The sequence below is a fragment of the Aquarana catesbeiana genome, linkage group LG11 (assembly GCF_042186555.1).
Source record: "Aquarana catesbeiana isolate 2022-GZ linkage group LG11, ASM4218655v1, whole genome shotgun sequence".
In the NCBI taxonomy this organism is placed as follows: domain Eukaryota; kingdom Metazoa; phylum Chordata; class Amphibia; order Anura; family Ranidae; genus Aquarana; species Aquarana catesbeiana.
The window spans coordinates 283,291,549-283,312,952 of record NC_133334.1 but is presented as its reverse complement, the minus strand read 5'-3'; the positions used below and the strand labels follow the sequence as shown (position 1 = coordinate 283,312,952).

Genomic DNA, 21,404 nt, shown 5'->3' with positions numbered 1-21,404 from the left:
TAAATTAACAAGGGACAACAATCTCATTGAGTTTGAAAAAAAACACACCAAAAATACATTACTAATGTTAATAATGTTCAAGTGGTAAGTCTTGAAAATCAAAAAATTTACATAACCAAAAACGGTGCTTTGGGTTAACTTTATCTAAAAACTAAAAAATAATCACTATAAAAAAAAAAATTAATAATGGGTTCTTTGTGTTAACTTTACAAACCTAAAAAAAAAAAAAAAAAAAAAAAAGGGGAAAAAGTATTATTAGTATGGAAACATTGTTTTTAAAATGCATACTATATCATTCATGAGATCAAAGAGAAAAAGAATCCAGAAATCAGTTTGGGAGAACTCTGATTATGAACAGCAAAACACCTTCGTTCTTTAGAGCCTTCGTAAAGAAGAAATAAAATGCGCTGCATTCAACGATCACAGATTTTGCAGCGTGATGAATGTGCTACCTACAATACGAACACTAGTTTTACTAGACCGAGTGCTTCCGTTTAGTTTTTGCTTATGAGCATGCGTCGTTTTTTTGTCCGTCGGACTAGCATACAGACGAGCGGACTTCGGGGTCCGTCGTAGTTACGACGTAAAGATTTGAAGCATGCTTCAAATCCAAAGTCCGTCGGATTTGAGGCTAAAAAAGTCCGTTGAAAGTCCGGAGAAGCCCACACACGATCGGATTACCAGCCAGCTTTAGTCCGTCAGCGTCCGTTGGACTTTTGTAGACGAAAAGTCCGACCATGTGTACGCGGCATAACAATTCATATCAACTTTACCAAATGTACCTTCCCATCCCGGGGAAAGTGACCGTTTTTCTTCACTCCTCCCCCACTCACCCTTCTTCTCCCCCCTATGGAGCAATTCTTACATTTCTGTTATTGAACTGTTTGTTGGTCGATAACTTTGTCATTACTAAAGGTAACCGGGTCATACATAGATTGTTTTTAAAGGACAAACCTTTCATGATATTCTCTTGACACAATGATTTTTTTTTTCCCTACACAATAAGGCCCCTTTCACACGATCGGCCCGCAAAGATCCCCCTGTCCGTTTTTCAGGCAGATATGAAATTCATTTCAATGGACGGGGCCATATTAGATGCACTATATACAGCGCCCCCAAACTGCCCCAAAGATGCTGCTTGCAGGATTTTTCCTAACGTTCCGCAAGCGCCCCGCCCCCAGTGTGAAAAGTCTCACTGAAATGAATGGGAGGCGGTTTTCAGGCGTTATTTAGAGGCTATTTCTAGCGCTAAAACATATGAAAGCCGCCTCAGTGTGAAACCTTCCTCAGGTGTAGGATCTTTGATTTTTATATATTGAAAGTGGCAGCTTATTCTGATTTTAGTTTACTATCACTGTTGTTTTAATTCTGTGGCGTATTGGGGGATCAGTGTTATTCACACAGGTTTACATCACTTTCCCATACATTAGTTTGAATATAATTAGAGTTGCTTTAGAATTAGATAAACATTCTGTGCACATTTTATTCTGTAATTTTTCCTGTTTAAAATGACACTAAAATTAGGATTCTAGTACAAAGCATTGCAAAGTTATTCACAAATGAAATAAAGTTTTTTGTTTTTGTTTTCAATTTTGTGCTTTTTAAAATGTAAAACGTATAAATATATGTTAAAGGTATAAAAATATTTACAAACAAAATAAACAAAAACAAAAGTTTAAATATTAATGGTTAATAAAATAGAAAAGAACAACAAAAAAAATAAAATCAGCAGGAAAATAATAATTGAATGGAGAAGGAGAATAAAAAGTTAATTAGGGCTGATTAGAGTAAACGAAGGGTTAATAACAAGGGGTTAAAGAGAGGAAAGTGTATTAAAAAAAAACAACTTATTTTTCTTGTCAGGTTGCTTTAAAGTGATTGTAAAGGCTCAAAGTTTTTATCTTTAAGAGGTTGTAAAAAAATAAAAAAATCTGCCTTTAATATCACTCTAACTGACATCATATTTAGATGGAAGTTCATCCCTTTGATCTGCAGATGAATTAACAGAAAGATATAAAAGTAACAATATGTAACATTGTATCTTTCTCTGAGGAAGTGGTATTTATAAACATTGTCAGACTGCTTTATTGACAGCTGAAGCTGCCGATCTCCTCTGCGTACACAGCAATGCCGGATCTGATTAATCAAACCCAACAGTTGTTGTTTGCTGGGAGTGGGGGGGGGGGGTTCTGGCAAACTGTCACATCCTGTGTACAATGATCACATGCCCAAAGTATAAGAAAAATTCTGGGTATGCCATTTTTTACATGGTTGTATTGTTCCAACTTGGACCAAATATGTATGTACCAGACCTGTGTATCTCTCTAGAAGCTGCAATTCACTGTAGTAGGCATCACTACTACACCCTTACTACACCCCTAATACATCACTACTACACCCCTAATACATCACTACTACACACCTACTACACCCCTAATACATCACTAATAAATCACTACTACAACCCTAATACATCACTACTACACCCCTAATACATCACTACTACACCCTTACTACACGGCTATCAGATGCCCTTTAGATCAGCCTGCAAGGACCAATGAAATCTTTGCTCCTCACTGCCCCCTGTTGGTGAGTCCTGGCTGGACATGGAATAGAATGTAAGAATTCATCATCAGGTATAATGGAAGGAGGATCTTCTGATGATACTTTGTATTTTCAGGGAAGAACACACAATGATTGTATTTCCGATACATAATATTTATTAATGACTTTTATTATCATATTCTTCTCAGCTGTATCCTGTGTATACTCTGACTGTCAAAGCCGCGGACCAGGAGGGGGAGGGATTTGAAACCTTCGCCAAAGCTGTGATCACTGTAACAGACACCAATGACAACGCTCCCGTATTCGATCCCATTCAGGTGAGTGTGGAACCCGCGATCCGCCATTATGTAACGCTCCGTGTAACAAAGGACAATGTTGTAGCAGCTGCTAAAGTGGAACTTAATATGCCTTATTTGAGTTTTGCACAGCGGCCATTTTGTTGTGGCCCTTCTGTGCTTTTGTTGAGGTCCTGAAGTGCGGACATATGACTTCCAGAAGGATACCAACAACTAAATGTCATATATTTCAGCTTACCAGTCCTTAGATGTGGTGGCTGCATTCGTTTTCGTTTTAAATTAATTATCAGCAAGAACAGAAAATTCCTGTTGATCTCACCAGAAAAGCCCTGGTCCTTTTATGTGAGCTGAACAGAAAACACCAACAATGTTATCTTCCTTCTGTAAACTACTGACCCCTCCTCCACCCACAATGTAATGGAGATGAATTGAGGAAGACGTGTTTGTAGTCCAGCCTGGGTGACAACCTTGGCTCCTTTCATTGATACAGTGGAGGAGGGAGCGTATCCACCAGGGACAGGGAGTGTATTAGTTGCAGAATTGCCAGGTGAAAATGAAGGGAAAACAACCTGAATAATGAACACTAATGCAGCCACCACATCTGAGGACTTGTAAGCTACAATATAGGACATTTTGGGGGGTTTAGATGCATAATAATAATAATTATACCCAGGAGTCATTTTATCATAGGCCTGTGTACTGAGTCTTAGGGCCCATTCCATTTTAGAGGTTCCTCAGATGCTGCCACATGTCCTCCTCTAGGAGCCCTTTACACAAATCCATTTAATATTCATTTTGTACACAGAAGCTATTTTGTAGGGGTTAGTTATTTTGTTATGTTCCTGTAGGCGGGGGCCATTTTGTTATGGTCCTGTAGGTGGAGGCCATTTTGTTATGGTCTTGTAGACGGAGGCCATTTTGTTATGGTCCTGTAGGCGGAGGCCATTTTGTTATGGTCCTGTAGGTGGAGGCCATTTTGTTATGGTCCTGTAGACGGAGGCCATTTTGTTATGGTCCTGTAGGCGGAGGCCATTTTGTTATGGTCCTGTAGACGGAGGCCATTTTGTTATGGTCCTGTAGGCGGAGGCCATTTTGTTATGGTCCTGTAGGCGGAGTCCATTTTGTTATGGTCCTGTAGGCGGAGGCCATTTTGTTATGGTCCTGTAGGCGGAGGCCTATTTGTTATGGTCCTGTAGGCGGAGGCCATTTTGTTATGGTCCTGTAGGCGGAGGCCATTTTGTTATGGTCCTGTAGGCTGAGGCCATTTTGTTATGGTGATGTAGGCGGAGGTAATTTTGTTATGGTCCTGTAGGCTGAGGCCATTTTGTTATGGTCCTGTAGGTTGAGGCCATTTTGTTATGGTCCTGTAGGCTGAGGCCATTTTGGAGAAGCCCTGACATATAGTTCTACATTCATGAAGACCATTATGTTGTAGTTCTGACATGAGATCTCTTAATTTCAGTACTCAGCGAAGGTCCCTGAAAACGCTGTGGGGTTCGAAGTTGCACTCCTGACGGTCACAGATGACGACACCCCCAACACAGACGCCTGGACAGCCGTGTTTAAGATTGTTAAAGGCAATGAAGGAAACTTGTTTGGCATAACTACAACCCCAGATAACATGGGGCAGCTGACAACGGTGAAGGTAAGCTCATTGTGGTTGCTGTGCTAAGAGCCGTCCTTATGTAGAGCTGGACTCCAGGCATCAGCCAAATACACCGATTACATCTGTACATGAGAGCTGCTTTACCAGCCAAATACTTTATATTCCTCTCCATGGATTCCTGAGATATACACAGCACAGCCAGCCATATAATAGAACCAGGTCTTGTCCCTTCCCCAGCCTGTGATTGGACAGTAAGGGAGAAACAGCTGACTGATGAGCTCTTCTCACTGTCACTCTGCTCTCTCTTGCTATTAGCATGCTGCTTGTGAGTACATGAGCACCACATATTACCTCCTTCTGCTGCTTCTCCCTCTCCTAGTCTGAGCTCTGCTGTACGAGGACTGCAATCATTTGATATCTACCTTAATTTATTTTGCATACAGTTAATTTATTGGGGGGTTTTGCCAAATGTTCAGCTTTAATAAATATCTGCAGAGTATTATTCAGAAATAACAGCATATATTCTATGATTACATATTTAGGATTATGTTCCTGTTACTTGGGTATAGTTGTGTATAGTTGGGTATAGTTGGGGTTCTGGTTGGGTGTATTTCCATAGGTATAGTTGGGCACAATTGGATATATTTGGGAATAGTTCGGTATAGCTGGGTATAGTTGGGGGTCCAGTTGGGTACATTTCCATGGGTATAGTTGTGTATAGTTCGGTATAGCTGGGTATAGTTGGGGTTCCATTGGCTGGACATGTAGACTTGCATTGAAAGAAAATACAAAAAAGCACTGGTTAGCTTATCTAAGCAGGAGGCAGAGCCTATCTATGTAATGAGCAATAGGAATAATCGATGCACCAGATCGAGCTGCTATAATGCTTTGAGGTTAAACTGTCAATCAATCATTTCCTCCTGATTGCAGGGACTGGACTTTAAAACGAAGAGGCAACACATCCTGTTGGTAGCGGCCACCAACAAAGCCGCCTTTTCTGTACCGCTGGTAACTTCTACCGCCACCATCACGGTGGATGTGGAGGATGTGAATGAGGCTCCGATCTTCGTACCGCCAGTGAAGAATGTCACTGTCAGGGAGGATCTGCCGAGCGGCCAAGAGGTGGCGTCCTACACGGCTCAGGACCCCGACAAGGCGCAGATTCAAAAGATCACGTAAGTGGTAATTGTAAGATTTCTGACACTAAAACCCGACAACCTTCTACATCTACATCCATCATCCTTCATATTTCTACATTTTCCAATTATAAAGTGCCCCACCATGCAACTCCGCCTAAGGCCTCACCCAAGAGCTTGATACAGCCACAGCTGGTGACGTCGGTGGGCAAGTATCTGCCAGCCCAGTAAAGACCAACGCCGGCCAAAGCGGTTTAGTTAGTAATGAATAGAGATTAGAACCTCTGTCAGATGTTTATTGCTGTCCGTGAGGACAAATCTCAATGGAACCACAAAACAAAACCAAAAACTATTTTAGTAGAGTGAAGGACTGAAACTTCTGACGTTATTTTCATTGCTGACCTTCTTGTCCCTTCCTGTCCCGGTGACCCCCGCACTTCCTGCTTTTATTTATGAGCGGCACAGGGACCAGAAGTGGAATTTTTCCTTGGTTTAGCCAAAGCAAAAAAAAAGTTGCCGTTTTTTTTTTTATTGATCCATTTTTATTAATATTTTCTTATCAGTAAAATACAGTAAAATAATAATAATAATCATAAACATTTTCATGTACAGAAAAAATCAATAATGTACACACTTATATATTTATATAAAAACAACGAGGATCATTGTAACAGAAAAGTTTTTACCTGTCATGAATGGTTGACAGCTTTGATTACCAGAGATCTGTGACTGACTACAGCTAATATAGTTACATAGTTGAAAAAAGTCCATCTAGTTCAATCCATTAAAAAAAAAAAATTTGCATGGTACAGGGTACTCTGATTGGCCCAGGTACCATGTGATAGCTGTTGGCCAATCAGCATAGGAAACACAGCCGTTATCAATGAATTTATTCATAACAGCTTTGTAGACATTGTGATCATGTGATTGCGATTTTCTGATCACCAGGCCCCGGGTACTGGGCAGGCTGGATGATGTCATACGTGATCCAACCTGCCTGTGCCGGCCACTCGCAGTAAAAGCACTGTGGGTGATCAGTAAGTGGTAAAATGAGGACATAGAGCCAGGAATCACTGAGTGCCATACCGTCTCTGAGGTCAAAAGTTGCTGTATTTTGTCATGATTTACAGTTCTAGAATATCCAATGTGACAGATTTAGTCTAATTGTCCAAATTACATCTGATTTTTGATAAAGCGATCTGTGAAATATGTACAAAACCAACTTGCCTCAACTTAGACGTTGGTCATGACAAACTTTTTAAATGTTTTCCTGCAGCTATAGGATAGCCAATGACCCGGCCGGGTGGCTCAGCGTGAACCCGGATAATGGAATCATCACAGGAAACGGACAGTTAGATCGAGAGTCGGTGTTTGTGAAGAACAACATTTATAGAGCCATCATCTTGGCTGTGGACAATGGTGAGTGTTCCTCAAGTCTCCAATGTCTCTGAGAACATCTGATGGTTTCTGGACGTTGGTTTCTTGATTTGCTTTTCCTGCATGTTATGTGGTCGGGACAAATGTCTGCATTGCTGAAACTATATACAGGAGAGCACACGGCTTCGGGGTAGAAGGGGTGTATTGCCAAGGTGGTGGCATCAGAACACGGATTATAGTAAAATTCACCCTCTTCATTTGCCCTGGTGACCATTGTCAGGTAAAATTCCACACATCAGCCATGGAAGGTCTCATCAGTTTGGTATTATCAGCTCCACAGCAGCCCGGGGCCATTTACATCGGAACTGAGAACAAGTCACATTTTTATACATTTCATTTACTTTATAAAAATTTGAAACCCCCAGAAATAAATATATAAAGGGCAGAACTTAAGATGCTCTCCTTACTACACCCCAAGGCAGTGATGGGGAACATTTTTGAGCCCGAGTGCCGAAACTGCAACACAAAACCAACTTATTTTTTTCAAAGTGCCAACACTGCAATTAGTGACATTCACAGATAATGGGTGCAGGGGCCTCTCACCAATCCCAGCGACACAGCAACAATGCCTCCCCTGAACAGTGCTACTTGACAGATGAAGAAAAAAAAACACCCTTTAGCCCATGTATGCTTTATGTATAATAGAATTGTCTAAAATCAATCTGAACATCCCATAATCTCCAGTGTAAGCACAGTGTGCCAAATAGTCTCTGTTCTACATATTTCAGGCATTGGAGGCCAAAGGGGCAGCAGTTGTTTAGTGTGCTTACAGGAGGGGGAGAGCACATGGGGGGTGTCCCTGGATGAGGAATCATTATGGGGGGGCTCACTGACCAGTAGAGAGGGGGAGAGCACATGGGGGGTGTCCCTGGACGATGAATCATTATGGGGGGGGCTCACTGACCAGTAGAGAGGGGGAGAGCACATGGGGGGTGTACCTGGATGAGGAATCATTATGGGGGGGCTCACTGACCAGTAGAGAGGGGGAGAGCACATGGGGGGTGTCTCTGGACGATGAATCATTATGGGGGGGCTCACTGACCAGTAGAGAGGGGGAGAGCACATGGGGGGTGTCCCTGGACGATGAAGCATTATGGGGGGGCTCACTGACCAGCAGACTGGAGATGGCATGGAGGGGTGCAGGACAGAATAGCTGGGTTACTCTCTGACCATACAGGATGTGTACACCGCTACAGACAATGTTGCCGATGCTGTAAAACAATCACCATACATAATGTGGATCTTATTATGGAGTTCTTTAATATATATTGTGATTTCTATAGGTTCACCCCCAGCCACCGGGACCGGCACCCTTCAGATCACACTTGAAGATGTGAACGATAACGGACCGTATTTGGAATATCGAGACGCCGTATACTGCCTGAAGAGTGCAGACCCCGTATCTATTAATATTATTGACAGAGATCTGCCCCCCTTTACAGCCCCATACAGGGCAGAACTGAGCCGCGAAGCTCGTGACAACTGGACAATCAGCGTGGAGAATGACAGTAAGTTCCCGCACATCGATCGCTTCCTCGTGTTTAAACTTTACGTCACAATAATCATCAGAGAACTTGTCAGCATGGCCAGATGGCATTATGCTGAATAAAAATTAAAAAAAATCTTTCTTATCATAGGATATGACTTGACAATGACATCAGGTGCATTGTGGGTGTTTGGTGTCATTAGAGATTGTGTAGAGCAGTGGTTCTCAACTCCAGTCCTCGGGACCCACCAACAGGCCAGATTTTAAGTATTACCTTGGGGAGTTGCAGACTAGAATACTGCAATCACTGAGCAGCAAGTGATATCACCTGTGATGTATTTCAGCTATCAGGCAAACCTGGCCTGTTGGTGGGTCCTGAGGACTGGAGTTGAGAACCACTGGTGTAGAGCCTGTTGCACTATTAAAAAGCTCAGCTCTAAAGCCTGTGAGGCTACACGTTGACATTTTGGGATTGATTTACTAAAGGCAAATAGACTGTGCACTCTGCAAGTACAGTTTCTCTATTTCTCCGTTCAGCCCACTTCCTCTGAGCCAAGGCTGTCATGGACCCGCCCCACAGCCCGGGCTCAGGTAAGTCCTGCACTACGCACGATGTCACAGCGTGAGTACTGTTCAGTTCAGCTGTAAGGATGGTCCATGTCACTGCAGGAGAAGAAAAGGAGGCCAGGGGCAGATTCGGGGGGGGCAGCAGGCAATTGCCCCCCCCGAGAAATATTACCGACTCCCGAGTCTCCATCAGCAACAAGAGAGAAACCCTCTTGTTGTTGCATCACCTGGCGTTCAGCAACCAGTGACATCATGTCCATGGTCCGAGCAGAGGAGGAGGAGAGTGAGGCCCCAGCATTCAGAGCGGAGCAGAGGAGGAGGAGAGTGAGGCCCCAGCATTCAGAGCGGAGCAGAGGAGGAGGAGAGTGAGGCCCCAGCATTCAGAGCGGAGCAGAGGGGGATTTACCTTCTTCCTCCTCCGCACGCGCCTGGTGTGAGAATGTTGGCTCCACCCACCTCCTCCCTCCATCTTCTGCAGGCTCCAGTGTGGTGTGAGTGGGGGAAGGGAACTGTGTAGTGGAGAGGATTGTAAACATGCCGCGTTTCCTGAAGGTTTGTATTAGTTGTGACTTTATACTGGAGTCCAACTAACAGGGAAATATGTCCTTCCCTCCATTATATCACCTTGATAAGCTAAGCTTATGGGCAGACTTCTGCTTCTTGTGTTGATATTTGTGACAATGGAGGAATGAGGTGTAGTGGTAGACCGTGGATGATTCCAATCTATGATGCCAGACCCAGTATATGCCCAGTGATCAGAAATGAAGACAACATAGAAAATGTAACTCCTTTGCAGAGATGACACCTTATTTTCTGGCAGTGCCCCTCCCAAGACTAGACTCTGGATCCGCCCCTAGAGGAGGTCCCATGACATCAGATCAGCCTTGGAAAAAATGCATGTTTTATTTATGTACAGTATATATATATATACACACACACACACAACAAGGAGGGTGGGGGTCAAACACACTGGAATGTTGTGGTGATATTTTGTAGTGTGTATATTATTTATCTCTTTGAGTAATTGTTGCTTTTTTTTGTACAGAATTTCTGATTAAACCAATCAGGGAACTGGATGAAGAGATCTATAATATACCCGTCACCCTCGTCGATGTCGGGGATATGAAAAACACAACTATATTGAGTATGCAAGTGTGCCAATGTACAGCCGAGAATAACTGTGACAGTCCGAAGGCATTGGCTGGAGGTGTGGGCATCCCTGTCATCCTGGGCATCCTCGGGGGTATCCTGGCTCTTCTCAGTAAGTAGTATTAGTGCTCGGGGGAGGGGGAGGGGCGGCTCACACGGCCTGAACATTCCCTTCATCTGCTGGACATAGATATTCACATAGGACCAAGGAACAGTCTTGCTGGAATATTTTCTGCAATCCTCCCCCTTCCTGGGGAAATGCTGCTCCAGGCTCCCATCAGTGCTGCCCACATGTGTGACGGCAACCGGTCACCTGATCACTTCTCAAGGGGAAATCTGATCTTCTCCATTATCAGAGGTCAGAGGAACAAGTTCCTGTAATCATGTGACCAGCAGCACTGAATCCAGCCTGGAGCAGCATTTGCCCCAGAAATGGTAATAATATTAACCTGTTACTTCTTTATCGACCGAGGCAATGTAACTATGTAACTATGTAAGGTTGTTAAAATGGAACTTCACCCAAAAGGGAGGCTCTTTTTTTTTTGCATCCCCCCCCTTCCACTGCTACATTTGGCACTTTTTGTGGGGGGGGGTACCTGAATATGACAGTTATCCGCTCCCACTTCCGGTCAGATCGCCGTGGTAATCTGCGCGGAAGTTCGGCTCCATCTCCTTCCCCCGCAGACTGTAGGACCATTCACAAATCGCAGTATGGCTCGCGCATGCGCAGTAGGAAAACGGCTGTGAAGCAGGAAGGAAGACTTCACTGCCGGTTTCCCGTACCCAAACTTGGCGCCTGCACCCGAAGACGATTGACGAATCGGCTCGAGTGAGGAAAGTGTGGGATCCCTGGACAGGTGAGTGTCCTTATATTAAAAGTCAGCAGCTACAGGATTTGTAGCTGCTGACTTTAAATTTTTTGGGGGAAGACTGGAACTCCTATTTAATATACCATTCTCTGATTGGACAAGGTGGGGCAGTGACATCATGCTCTCCACTTTGTCCATTCATTGAATGGTTTGTATTCATTGAGAAAATGCAAAGACTTCCCATGCAGAGCTGGTGACCTCCGATCTTCACAATGCAGCAGGGCAGCCACTTGGCATGGGACAGGGAAGCTAGGGGAGATCACTGGAGTAGTGGTATAATAGCAGTGTAGTAGTGAAGTAGAAGTGGTGTTTTTGAGGTGTAGTAACTGTGTAGTAGTGGTGTAGTTGGGGTATCTACTACAGTGATTTCCAGCTTCTAGAGGGATCCCACAGGTATGGTATATACATAGTTACATTAATCCAATGGAACAATGAAACAATGTAACTATGTAGAAAGTATTCCTACCCCAGCCCTTAACACAGCAGGGCAACACTTTTATCTGCTTTCCTTACAGTTAAACAGGAGCTAATAAGCAGTGTAGTACCTGACACCATCCACAAATATGTGTCATACCCTTGCCCTCCATTACCCTTCATTACACCAGCTTAGATTGGGGGAAGTAGGTGAGTAACTGACTTAGTCAGCTGTGTGTGCAATGTGAGCTTCAGCTACTGAGCTCTGTAAAGGAACAGGCTTGTGAAGAGAGAAGCCTACAGCTCCACCTGCTGGCTTGATATTGTAAATATGAACTGTCCATGTGCAGGATTTTATAGTTACATAAGACGTGTTTTTTAAATTGTGTTTTAGTTCTGCATAGAATAAAGTCCGATAGGATGCATTTCCAAGGCTGCCCTCATATGCCCTTTTTTTTGGGGGGGGGGAGGGGGGTCCCCTTCCTCTGGGTCACCTGTGGGTATAGGATTGTGTATATGGGATTGTATGATTGTTTTTATTGGTTGCATTGGATGGACTTGTGTCTTTTTTCAACCTGACTGACTGTATAACAATATTGAGTGTTGAGGTCAAATAAAGTGTTTTCCTCCATCTGGCCGCGTCTTTGATGTTCTGTGTGTTTCTCTCTTCATAGTTCTGCTTTTGCTGCTTCTGATGAGGAAGAAGAAGGTGGTGAAGGAGCCATTGGTGCCTCCTGATGATGAAATGCGTGATAACGTCTACTCCTATGATGAAGAAGGCGGCGGGGAGGAGGATCGGGTACGGCACATTAGGGGTTATTATTACTAAAATCTGATTGGTTACTATCATCAGTATCTCATACTTATTTTGACTACAATATAGACAAAAAGTTCTTATCCCCCCCCCCCAATGGTATTTTTTTTTTTTTTTTTAACATACATACCTTTTTCTGAAGTCTTCAGCCTGGTCATGTGACAGGCCAGTCCTCTGCCTCTCCTGGTGGTCATGTGACAGGCCGATCCTCTTCCTCTCCTGGTGGTCATGTGACAGGCCGGTCCTCTTCCTCTCCTGGTGGTCATGTGACAGGCCGGTCCTCTTCCTCTCCTGGTCATGTGACAGGCCAGTCCTCTGCCTCTCCTGGTCATGTGACAGGCCGGTCCTCTGCCTCTCCTGGTCATGTGACAGGCCGGTCCTCTGCCTCTCCTGGTCATATGACAGACCGGTCCTCTGCCTCTCCTGGTCATGTGACCGGCCGGTCCTCTTCCTCTCCTGGTCATGTGACAGGCCGGTCCTCTTCCTCTCCTGGTCATGTGACAGGCTGGTCCTCTGCCTCTCCTGGTCATGTGACAGGCCGGTCCTCTTCCTCTCCTGGTCATGTGACAGGCCGGTCCTCTTCCTCTCCTGGTCATGTGACAGGCCGGTCCTCTTCCTCTCCTGGTCATGTGACAGGCCGATCCTCTGCCTCTCCTGGTCATGTGACAGGCCGGTCCTCTTCCTCTCCTGGCACTGGGTGGTGGTGGAGGATGCAGAGAGTGGTGTGATGCTCTTTGTATCATTACAATGTAAGGGCAGGGGGAGGGATGACGCCTACTCAGGGGGGATGTCCTTGGCGCTCCGCACTCACAGTATGTCCTCAGTCCTCCAGGTTTATGGAAAGTTAGTGGCTGAGATAGCATGGCAGCTTACATGTTCCTTGAGTACAGACATCCTATAAAAGTGAGGGATTTACTAAAACTGGAGCACACAGAATCTGGTCTAGCTGTGTATGGGAGCCAATCAGCTTCTAGTTTTTTTTTTGTCAAAGTTTAATTGAACAAGTTGAGGTCAGAAGCTGATTGGCTTCCATGCACAGCTGCTCCAGTTTTAGTAAATCCCCCAATGTATCTTTTTCTCCTCTAGTATACAATGTGTCTTCTTCTCTAGCTAAGTACACAATGTATCATCTTCTCTTCAAGAATGCTCTTTGTATCATTACAATGTGAGTGCAGGGGGAAGGGTGACACCTACTCAGGGGGAGGTCCTTGGCGCTCCGCACTCACAGTATGTCCTCAGTCCTCCCGGTTTATGGGATGTTAGTGGCTGAGCTAGTATAGCAGCTTACATGTTCCTAGAGTACAGGCATCCTAGAAGAACGCTTCACCAAATAAAAGTGAGGGATGTCCTAAAACTGGAGCACACAGAATCTGGTGCAGCTGTGCATGGTAACCAATCAGCTTCCAGGTTTTATTGTAAAAGCGTAATTGAACAAGCTGAAGTTAGAAGCTGATTGGCTCCCATGCCCAGCTGCACCAGATTCTATGTGCTCCAGTTTTTGGAAATCCCCCAAAGAGTACACATTATGTCACTGATGGGTGCGCTCTTGCTGTGCAGTGTGATTGCTGCATCCTCTTTATATAAATGGAGATCTACATTTACATGGTAACAGAGACTACAATAGAATGCATTCAAAAGGCTAAATTCACAAACCTAATGCAGGATAAGGATCCTTCTTCTGTTTGTAGCAAAGTCCAATGAGATTTTAAAATGAAAGTCACATGGCTAATACAAAGCCCCTCCCCCTTGTGTGAGAGCTTTGTGAAATAGACCTGAGTGTTGTAGAAGTGTATGGATTATGTGATCCAACTGAACCCAGGAGCAAAAATTATTATTAATACAGCTTACCTGTCCTTAGATGTGGTGGCCGCCTTTATTTTCTGCTTTCACACTTTTGTTTTGCTTTACTTTACCCGGTACTCCTGCTATTACCTCACTTCCTGTCCCAGGGTGACAACCATACTGAGCAGCGTTGTCACTAGGGTTGCCACCTCATCCCTTTAAACCCCAACACATATGAAGTACACGGGTTCTGTGGCCGTTTAAGGTGGCAATTAATCTCACTTGGGGCCTTATCTGTATTACATTAACCTCAGAACCCGTGTAATTCATATGTTGACTTTAGTTGTCACCCACCCTAGGACAGGGAGTGTGTTAGGACTTCATATCTTCTTGTCTTGTTAACACAGATTGTGCCCCCTCCAGTTTTAGTAAATCCCCCCCCCATAATGTATAGAAATGTTGTTAATACATCTGCTGATTGTCCTGACCATTTCTTCCTACCTCCCCAGAATCTGAACGCGGCTGACAACGACCCCACCGCCCCCCCATATGACTCGCTCCTGGTGTTGGACTATGAAGGTAGCGGGTCGGAAGGAACTGTCAGTGCCGCCATCCCATAGCACTGTGTACATAGCCAGTATGGAGGACCATCACTTCTTCATTTCCCAGGACTGCGGCTTAGTGCTGACCGAGTCGTCCTCATGGGGACTTCACATGCGGCCTTCCTTGCTGCAGGAAATGCGTTGATTATTATTGTCGTTTTCTATAGATCGCCCCTTTTAAAGCAGACCTGTCACCCCGAAATCCTTCCACCAGACAATCGGTAAAGTGGCCCTACATCCACAAAGTGCTTCATATAAAAACATTCACAGAGTCAGAGATGTGAATGAAATGGATGGAATCATATAGAGGGAGAATTTATGTTCCTCTTCAGGAACCCCATATTAGTGGGTTACCATCGGGAAGTGAAAAATGGCTGCAAATGTCGATCGATAGGCTCCTCTACATTCAGTTTCCAAACACACCATTAAAAATGTTGTTGCCTCTTCATTTATTGGTCCTTTAAGGGCCTGATTGCAGCGTATAGTCAGTGTGATATGAACATTCCACCAGAGAAATCCATTGTAAAGGATTCTTTCTCTTTTCTGATACACCACGGCAAGAGCTCCAACACTAAACCTCATGTGACCCTTCATCATGTGACCGTTCATCATGTGACCCTTCATCATGTGACCATTCATCATGTGACCGTTCATCATGTGACCCTTCATCATGTGACCGTTCATCATGTGACACGGCTATTCTCAGCTGCTGAAGCAGAGAGAGTGAGCGTGCTCTGAGCCGGTACTCGGGCACACTTGCTTGTCCATGTCCATGTTCCTGGATGGCAGCTTCCCATAATAAGAAGGAACTCTCCCATTATAACCCTCCATCAGTATTGGACAGAATCGGCTCTGCAATGCACTGAAATCAATACAGGGGGCGCCACTGATGCCTCCAGCTACTTCTCCTTTTCTGATCCGAGTTCCCAGCAGGTAGTCAGGGATGTCAGGACTTACAATCTACTTATTTGTCCCTAAGAGAGCACTAAGAGCGCTGGATAAGTGGCGGGTCACCAATGGCGGCCTCCATGCCCAATCAGTGCAGGTTTGGTTTGTCCCGGTGACAGGTCTGCTTTAAATAATGATCTCTGCCAAAAACATTCCAGTCTCTTATGTTGTGCTTATATATGATTTTTATTTACATTGTATGTAATCTTTTCAGAGCTTCTTTAATTCATGGCTGGGGTATCAGTCGGGTATTTTTGTATGTCCACAACTGTGATGCGAGTCGTAGGAAAGCGCGGGAAAAACGCCGGCAGGAATGTGTCCATTTTTTTATGTTTTGTAGGGAAGAGTGTTATAGAGACCAGATATGGAGGAAACTGAATTCCCAACTCTTGTATTATCAGAATACGAATATATAGAGAGCGCTGGAATTATCGCCAAAATCCTGCGCTTGTACAAAGGAGACATTAAAGTCCACCTCCAGCCAAAACGTTACTTTTACCTTTGCACAGACTAGGAAGGCATAGAACTCCCATCGGATATTTTATTGGGACAAGCAGGATTAAGATAATCCAATAATACTTTCGTGGACTCGAGGAAACCCCTTCATCAGAGCTTAAAGTATTGGTAGGTGTCAGTAGGTGGGAGGAAACCAAGTATTAAAGTATTACTCTCAGGCAAGTTGTTGCAGCAACAATAGATTTTTATTGGGGTCTCTGTCCCTATTGGGCGTCTATATCCCTATTGGGGTCTCTGTCCCTATTGGGCGTCTATATCCCCTATTCCATTCTGTTATGTTTCAGTATTAGCTTTAGACTATTTAGGATCTATGGATATTTGTCTGGTGTATGGTGGTTAGGTTCATGGAGAATAATACCACCAAGTATGTCTGAGGTCATGACATTTAATGGTGTTTCATTTGACGGACTTACCCTTAAAAGACTTTATTCTTTTATATTTACAGGGGTTTAGATCATGTCTGCTACAATGACACCTCTTATCATAAACATAGCTATTTATATGTTTCGTTTTCTACTTTTATTATTTGTTTTTCATTTTTTTGCTACGTTGTGTCATCTCTTCATGACTACTTAGTTTTGCATGTTTGTATTTCATGTTATTTCATCTCATAAAAAATTTACGAATGCACATAGTGTGTGTCTTTTAAAAGTCATTTTTCTTTTATGTTGAATTAATTTTTTGTTTGAGTGTCATTGTTACTAGGTATTCACAGGTCATCACAACTTGCATGTATTCTGAGAGGATGGTTTTCATCTGTTTAGTTAAGTGTTTCATTTCCAGGTGTCATATATGCTTTTGATTAATCGCCTCCCCTTATATACCGCAGTTGTGATGACCATCCTTCAGCTATGAGTAAGCATCCACTGATGTGAAACGCGTTAGCTGCTTTTTGTCTTATATATCCACTTTATGTGACCTGCAACATTTTAATGAAATAAAGGTGCTTTTTTTCACGGCAGTGCGGCCATCCAGAGCTCTTTTGATTCATTAGCTATATATCCCTATTGGAGTCTCTGTCCCCATTGGGCATCTATATCTCTATTGGGGTCTCTGTCCCTTTTGGGCATCTATATCCCTATTGGGGTCGCTGTCCCCATTGGGCATCTATATCCCTATTGGGGTCTCTGTCCCTATTGGGCGTCTATGTCCCTATTGGAGTCTCTGTCCCTATTGGGCATCTATATCCCTATTGGAGTCTCTGTCCCTATTGGGCATCTATATCCCTATGAAGTCTCTGTCCCTATTGGGCGTCTATGTCCCTATTGGAGTCTCTGTCCCTATTGGGCATCTATATCCCTATTGGAGTCTCTGTCCCTATTGGGCATCTATATCCCTATGGAGTCTCTGTCCCTATTGGGCGTCTATGTCCCTATTGGAGTCTCTGTCCCTATTGGGTGTCTATGTCCCTATTGGGGTCTCTGTCCCTATTGGGCGTCTATGTCCCTATTGGGGTCTCTGTCCCTATTTGGCGTCTATGTCCCTATTGGAGTCTCTGTCCCTATTGGGCGTCTATGTCCCTATTGGGGTCTCTGTCCCTATTTGGCGTCTATGTCCCTATTGGAGTCTCTGTCCCTATTGGGCGTCTATATCCCTATTGGAGTCTCTGTCCCTATTGGGCATCTATGTCCCTATTGGGGTCTCTGTCCCTATTGGGCATCTATGTCCCTATTGGGCATCTATGTCCCTATTGGGCGTCTGTGTCCCCATTGTTGAATTTTCCCCTCCCCCTTTTCCTTGCTGGGACAAGAAGTGATGGGAAATCTCCCCAATGGGAGTCTCAGTCAATAATTAAAATAAAGCAGATGTATGTATTCTTCCTAAATGTATTCAAAAGCCAAATAAAGGTTCTGACTGGAATTGGGTTTTACATGGAACATCACCTCCTGGAAAGCTTCCTTCAACAACCAATCAGCTTCCAGCTGTCATTTCCCGGGGCACTTATAAAAATAGAAATCATCCAATAACGTGTCTGGAAGATGATATCATTATATTTTTGCATCTGAAGATGATCTGAGGGTCTATCCACCATAGTGTGCCTCTCTATAAAATGTCTGACCTGATGGTATATGAAAGTCTCTCCGCTACGTATTTTATGACCTTCAGAAAAGATGTATTTTTGTATGTTTTCATGACTTCTCTATAAAGATGTAATGTGGTAAATTTCCATGTTCCATGAATTGTGACATTAAAACAGCTGTTCACATGAAATGTTGGGTGTACATTGGGGGAGGGGTGTTACGGCACGCATTCCTAAACGTTTATAGAAGCAGAAATGGCGGCTGTGAGGGGGTGGAGTTTAAAGTTCAAGGGGAACGTTTAAGAGTCAACGAACACACAATGTCCATTGAGAAAATATTGGGTGAGAACCGAAGGCGGAGACCTCTAGGCACAGTATAAGGTGAGGACATCCTCTTCACTTTGGCCCCTCCTCTTTGCTGCTGGTTTATACTAGTTAGGAAACATTTACGGGGGGTGTAGACGCCAGTTCCCCAATGCCAATCGTAAAAGAAACAATCTCAGGGTATATTTAGGGGCTGATATATTGCATGTGGCCATCCGCTCCCCATTATCCCCCACTCCTCAAATCTGTAGAGAACTCTGTGATTGGAGGAGAGGTACGGCTGTGTGAATGTACCCCCTAGTGGTGGGTGAACTATTCAGGTTGGAGGCAGCACATTGCTCCTATCAAGGTGCTCTTCAGGGATTCCTCAGCTTATAATTGCCTCCTCAGAACCTTGATGGGACATCTACATCTCATGTATAAATGCTTTAACCCTTCATCTCCTGAGATCGTTGTCTTCTTCTCTGTCAGAGGTATCTTCCATGTCTATGATATTTCTGCCTGGAGGAACTCTTCCCTGTATCTAGATCTACATCTACAGACATTATAGTGAAAGCTCCAGATATTTGTTGTGTTTATCAATGTTGTTTTTGTATAAAAGAAAGTTTATAAAAAATAAAGATTTTAAATTGTATCTTTTGTGGTGTTTTGGTAGTTTCGTGTTTTAGTGATCTTTGAAAAAAGTGGGCTGGTCTAAGGGGGAGGAGCAAGGGGTGGAACGCCAAGTGTCTGGAGCCCAGCCCCTGAGAAAGAAGGTGGCCTGGTATGAGGAATCGTGGATTGCCGGGTACATCACTTACCCGGGGATAAGATGGCACCAGGATGCAGTATGGGAGGAAGACAGCTGGCAGGGGCAGTGTGATGCTTTGTGCGATGTTCTGCTGGGAAGCCCTGGCTCCTGACATTCATGTGGATGTTACTTGACACGTACCACCTACCTAAACATTGTTGGTCACCATTGGTACCCCCCTTGAAAAAGGGTATCCCCTGATGGCAGTGGCCTCTTTCAGCAGGATAATGCTCTCTGCCACACTGCAAAAATGGATCAGGAATGGTTTGAGGAACACAACAATGAGTTTGAGGTGTTGACTTTGCCTTCAAATTCTCCAAATCTCAGTCCAATTGAGCATCTGTGGGATGTGTTGGAAAAACAAGTCCGATCCATGGAGGCCCCTTCCCCCGACTTACAGGACAAGAATCTGCTAGTGACGGCTTGTTGCCAGATACCACAGCATGCCTTCAGTTGTCTAGGGGTGTCCACACCTCAATGGGTTATAGTTGGTGGTCATACTTTTGTGGCTGATCGGTATATTGTGTAGGATGTGTAGCAAAGAACAAACTGCTTACTTACTTATTGCCAAACTGACTCATACACTCAGGATATAAATACTGCACGGGTTGGACAGGCCAATAGACCTCTTCATTAGAAGAGTTAAAGGCTAACTCCATCCTTTGCACCATGTCACATTACAGCTGAATTCAGGGTGTGTAAAGCTGTGATGTTAAACTGTTGTATTCCTGAAAGCGGCAATGAAAATTGGGAAAGAGTAAATTTACTGGTGCCGCCAATTTACACAGCACTTTACATATTTTTTATACAGTCACATCAGTCCCCACCCTCAAGGAGCTTACAATCTAAGGTCCCTAACTCACATTCATACACAAACTGGAGTAACCAAAGGAAACCCACAGAGAGAACATGGAATCTCCATGCAGGTAGTGCCGTGGTTGCTGTGCTGCCCTTAAAGATAAATTTGTTGGAAATTTAAAAAAAAAACAAAAAAACACCACCACCACCTTGAGAAAAGCTCCCTCTCCAGGTTTTTCTATACTCATTTGCTAGATCAGCCAAGCCCTTCTCAACCAGAGTTCCAGGGAATTTTAGAGTTCCTCTAGAGGTGGCTGATTGACCTCCCACCTGATGGTGTCTCATATTTCCAGGGCCAACTCCACTTGGCAAAGCCAAAAGCATGAACTACATTATATTTGTATCTGTCTGTGACATTCTGACCACAACTCTATGGGGGACATTCTTTTCACTGACCACCAATGGAAGGAGCATTCTTCACCCCGACCTCGAATAATAATAATTGCCTTTAGCAGGAGTTCCCTGAGATCCTAAAATTATTTCAAGGGATCCTCTGGGGAAAAAAGGGTGGGAAAGGCTGGTCTAGAGCATACCTGGTGCCCATTTAATGAGCCTTGGATTATGGCATTTGCACAGGGTTTAGGAAGTGCGGGGGGGGGGGGGGGGGGGCGGGGGGGGGGGTGGGGGGTGGTGTTAGTTTAAGTGGGTCATTGACCCTCCAGGTTCTCTTTAATTTTACAGATGAGCATTGGTATGAAGTAAGAGTCTGGGCCTCAGAACATGACGTGGTCACCATACATCGGTGCTTCTCAACCTTTTTCCAGTCACCCCCAGCACTCGTGCATGTTATATAACCCCGCCCCCAGCACTCATGCATGTTATATAACCCCGCCCCCAGCACTCGTGCATGTTATATAACCCCACCCCCCAGCACTTGTGCATGTTATATAACCCCGCCCCCAGCACTCGTGCATGTTATATAACCCCGCCCCCAGCACTCGTGCATGTTATATAACCCCGCCCCCAGCACTCATGCATGTTATATAACCCCGCCCCCAGCACTCGTGCATGTTATATAACCCCGCCCCCAGCACTCATGCATGTTATATAACCCCGCCCCCAGCACTCGTGCATATTATATAACCCCACCCCCAGCACTCGTGCATGTTATATAACCCCGCCCCCAGCACTCATGCATGTTATATAACCCCGCCCCCAGCACTCGTGCATATTATATAACCCCGCCCCCAGCACTCATGCATGTTATATAACCCCGCCCCCAGCA

At 44.4% G+C, this 21,404-nt stretch overlaps 1 protein-coding gene across 1 annotated transcript in view; it reads left to right on the top strand.

Moving 5' to 3' along the window:
- The window catches only part of LOC141112871 (cadherin-1-like), a 76,661-nt gene extending 57,496 nt beyond the window's left edge, over positions 1-19,165 (top strand). Inside the window, exons 8-15 of the mRNA XM_073605975.1 lie at positions 2,754-2,882; positions 4,324-4,506; positions 5,398-5,642; positions 6,880-7,022; positions 8,324-8,548; positions 10,139-10,354; positions 12,200-12,324; positions 14,631-19,165. Coding sequence (XP_073462076.1) covers positions 2,754-2,882; positions 4,324-4,506; positions 5,398-5,642; positions 6,880-7,022; positions 8,324-8,548; positions 10,139-10,354; positions 12,200-12,324; positions 14,631-14,741 — 1,377 coding nt within the window. The 3' untranslated portion in view covers positions 14,742-19,165. The remainder of the gene's footprint in view (positions 1-2,753; positions 2,883-4,323; positions 4,507-5,397; positions 5,643-6,879; positions 7,023-8,323; positions 8,549-10,138; positions 10,355-12,199; positions 12,325-14,630) is intronic.
- Positions 19,166-21,404: the final 2,239 nt, after the last annotated feature.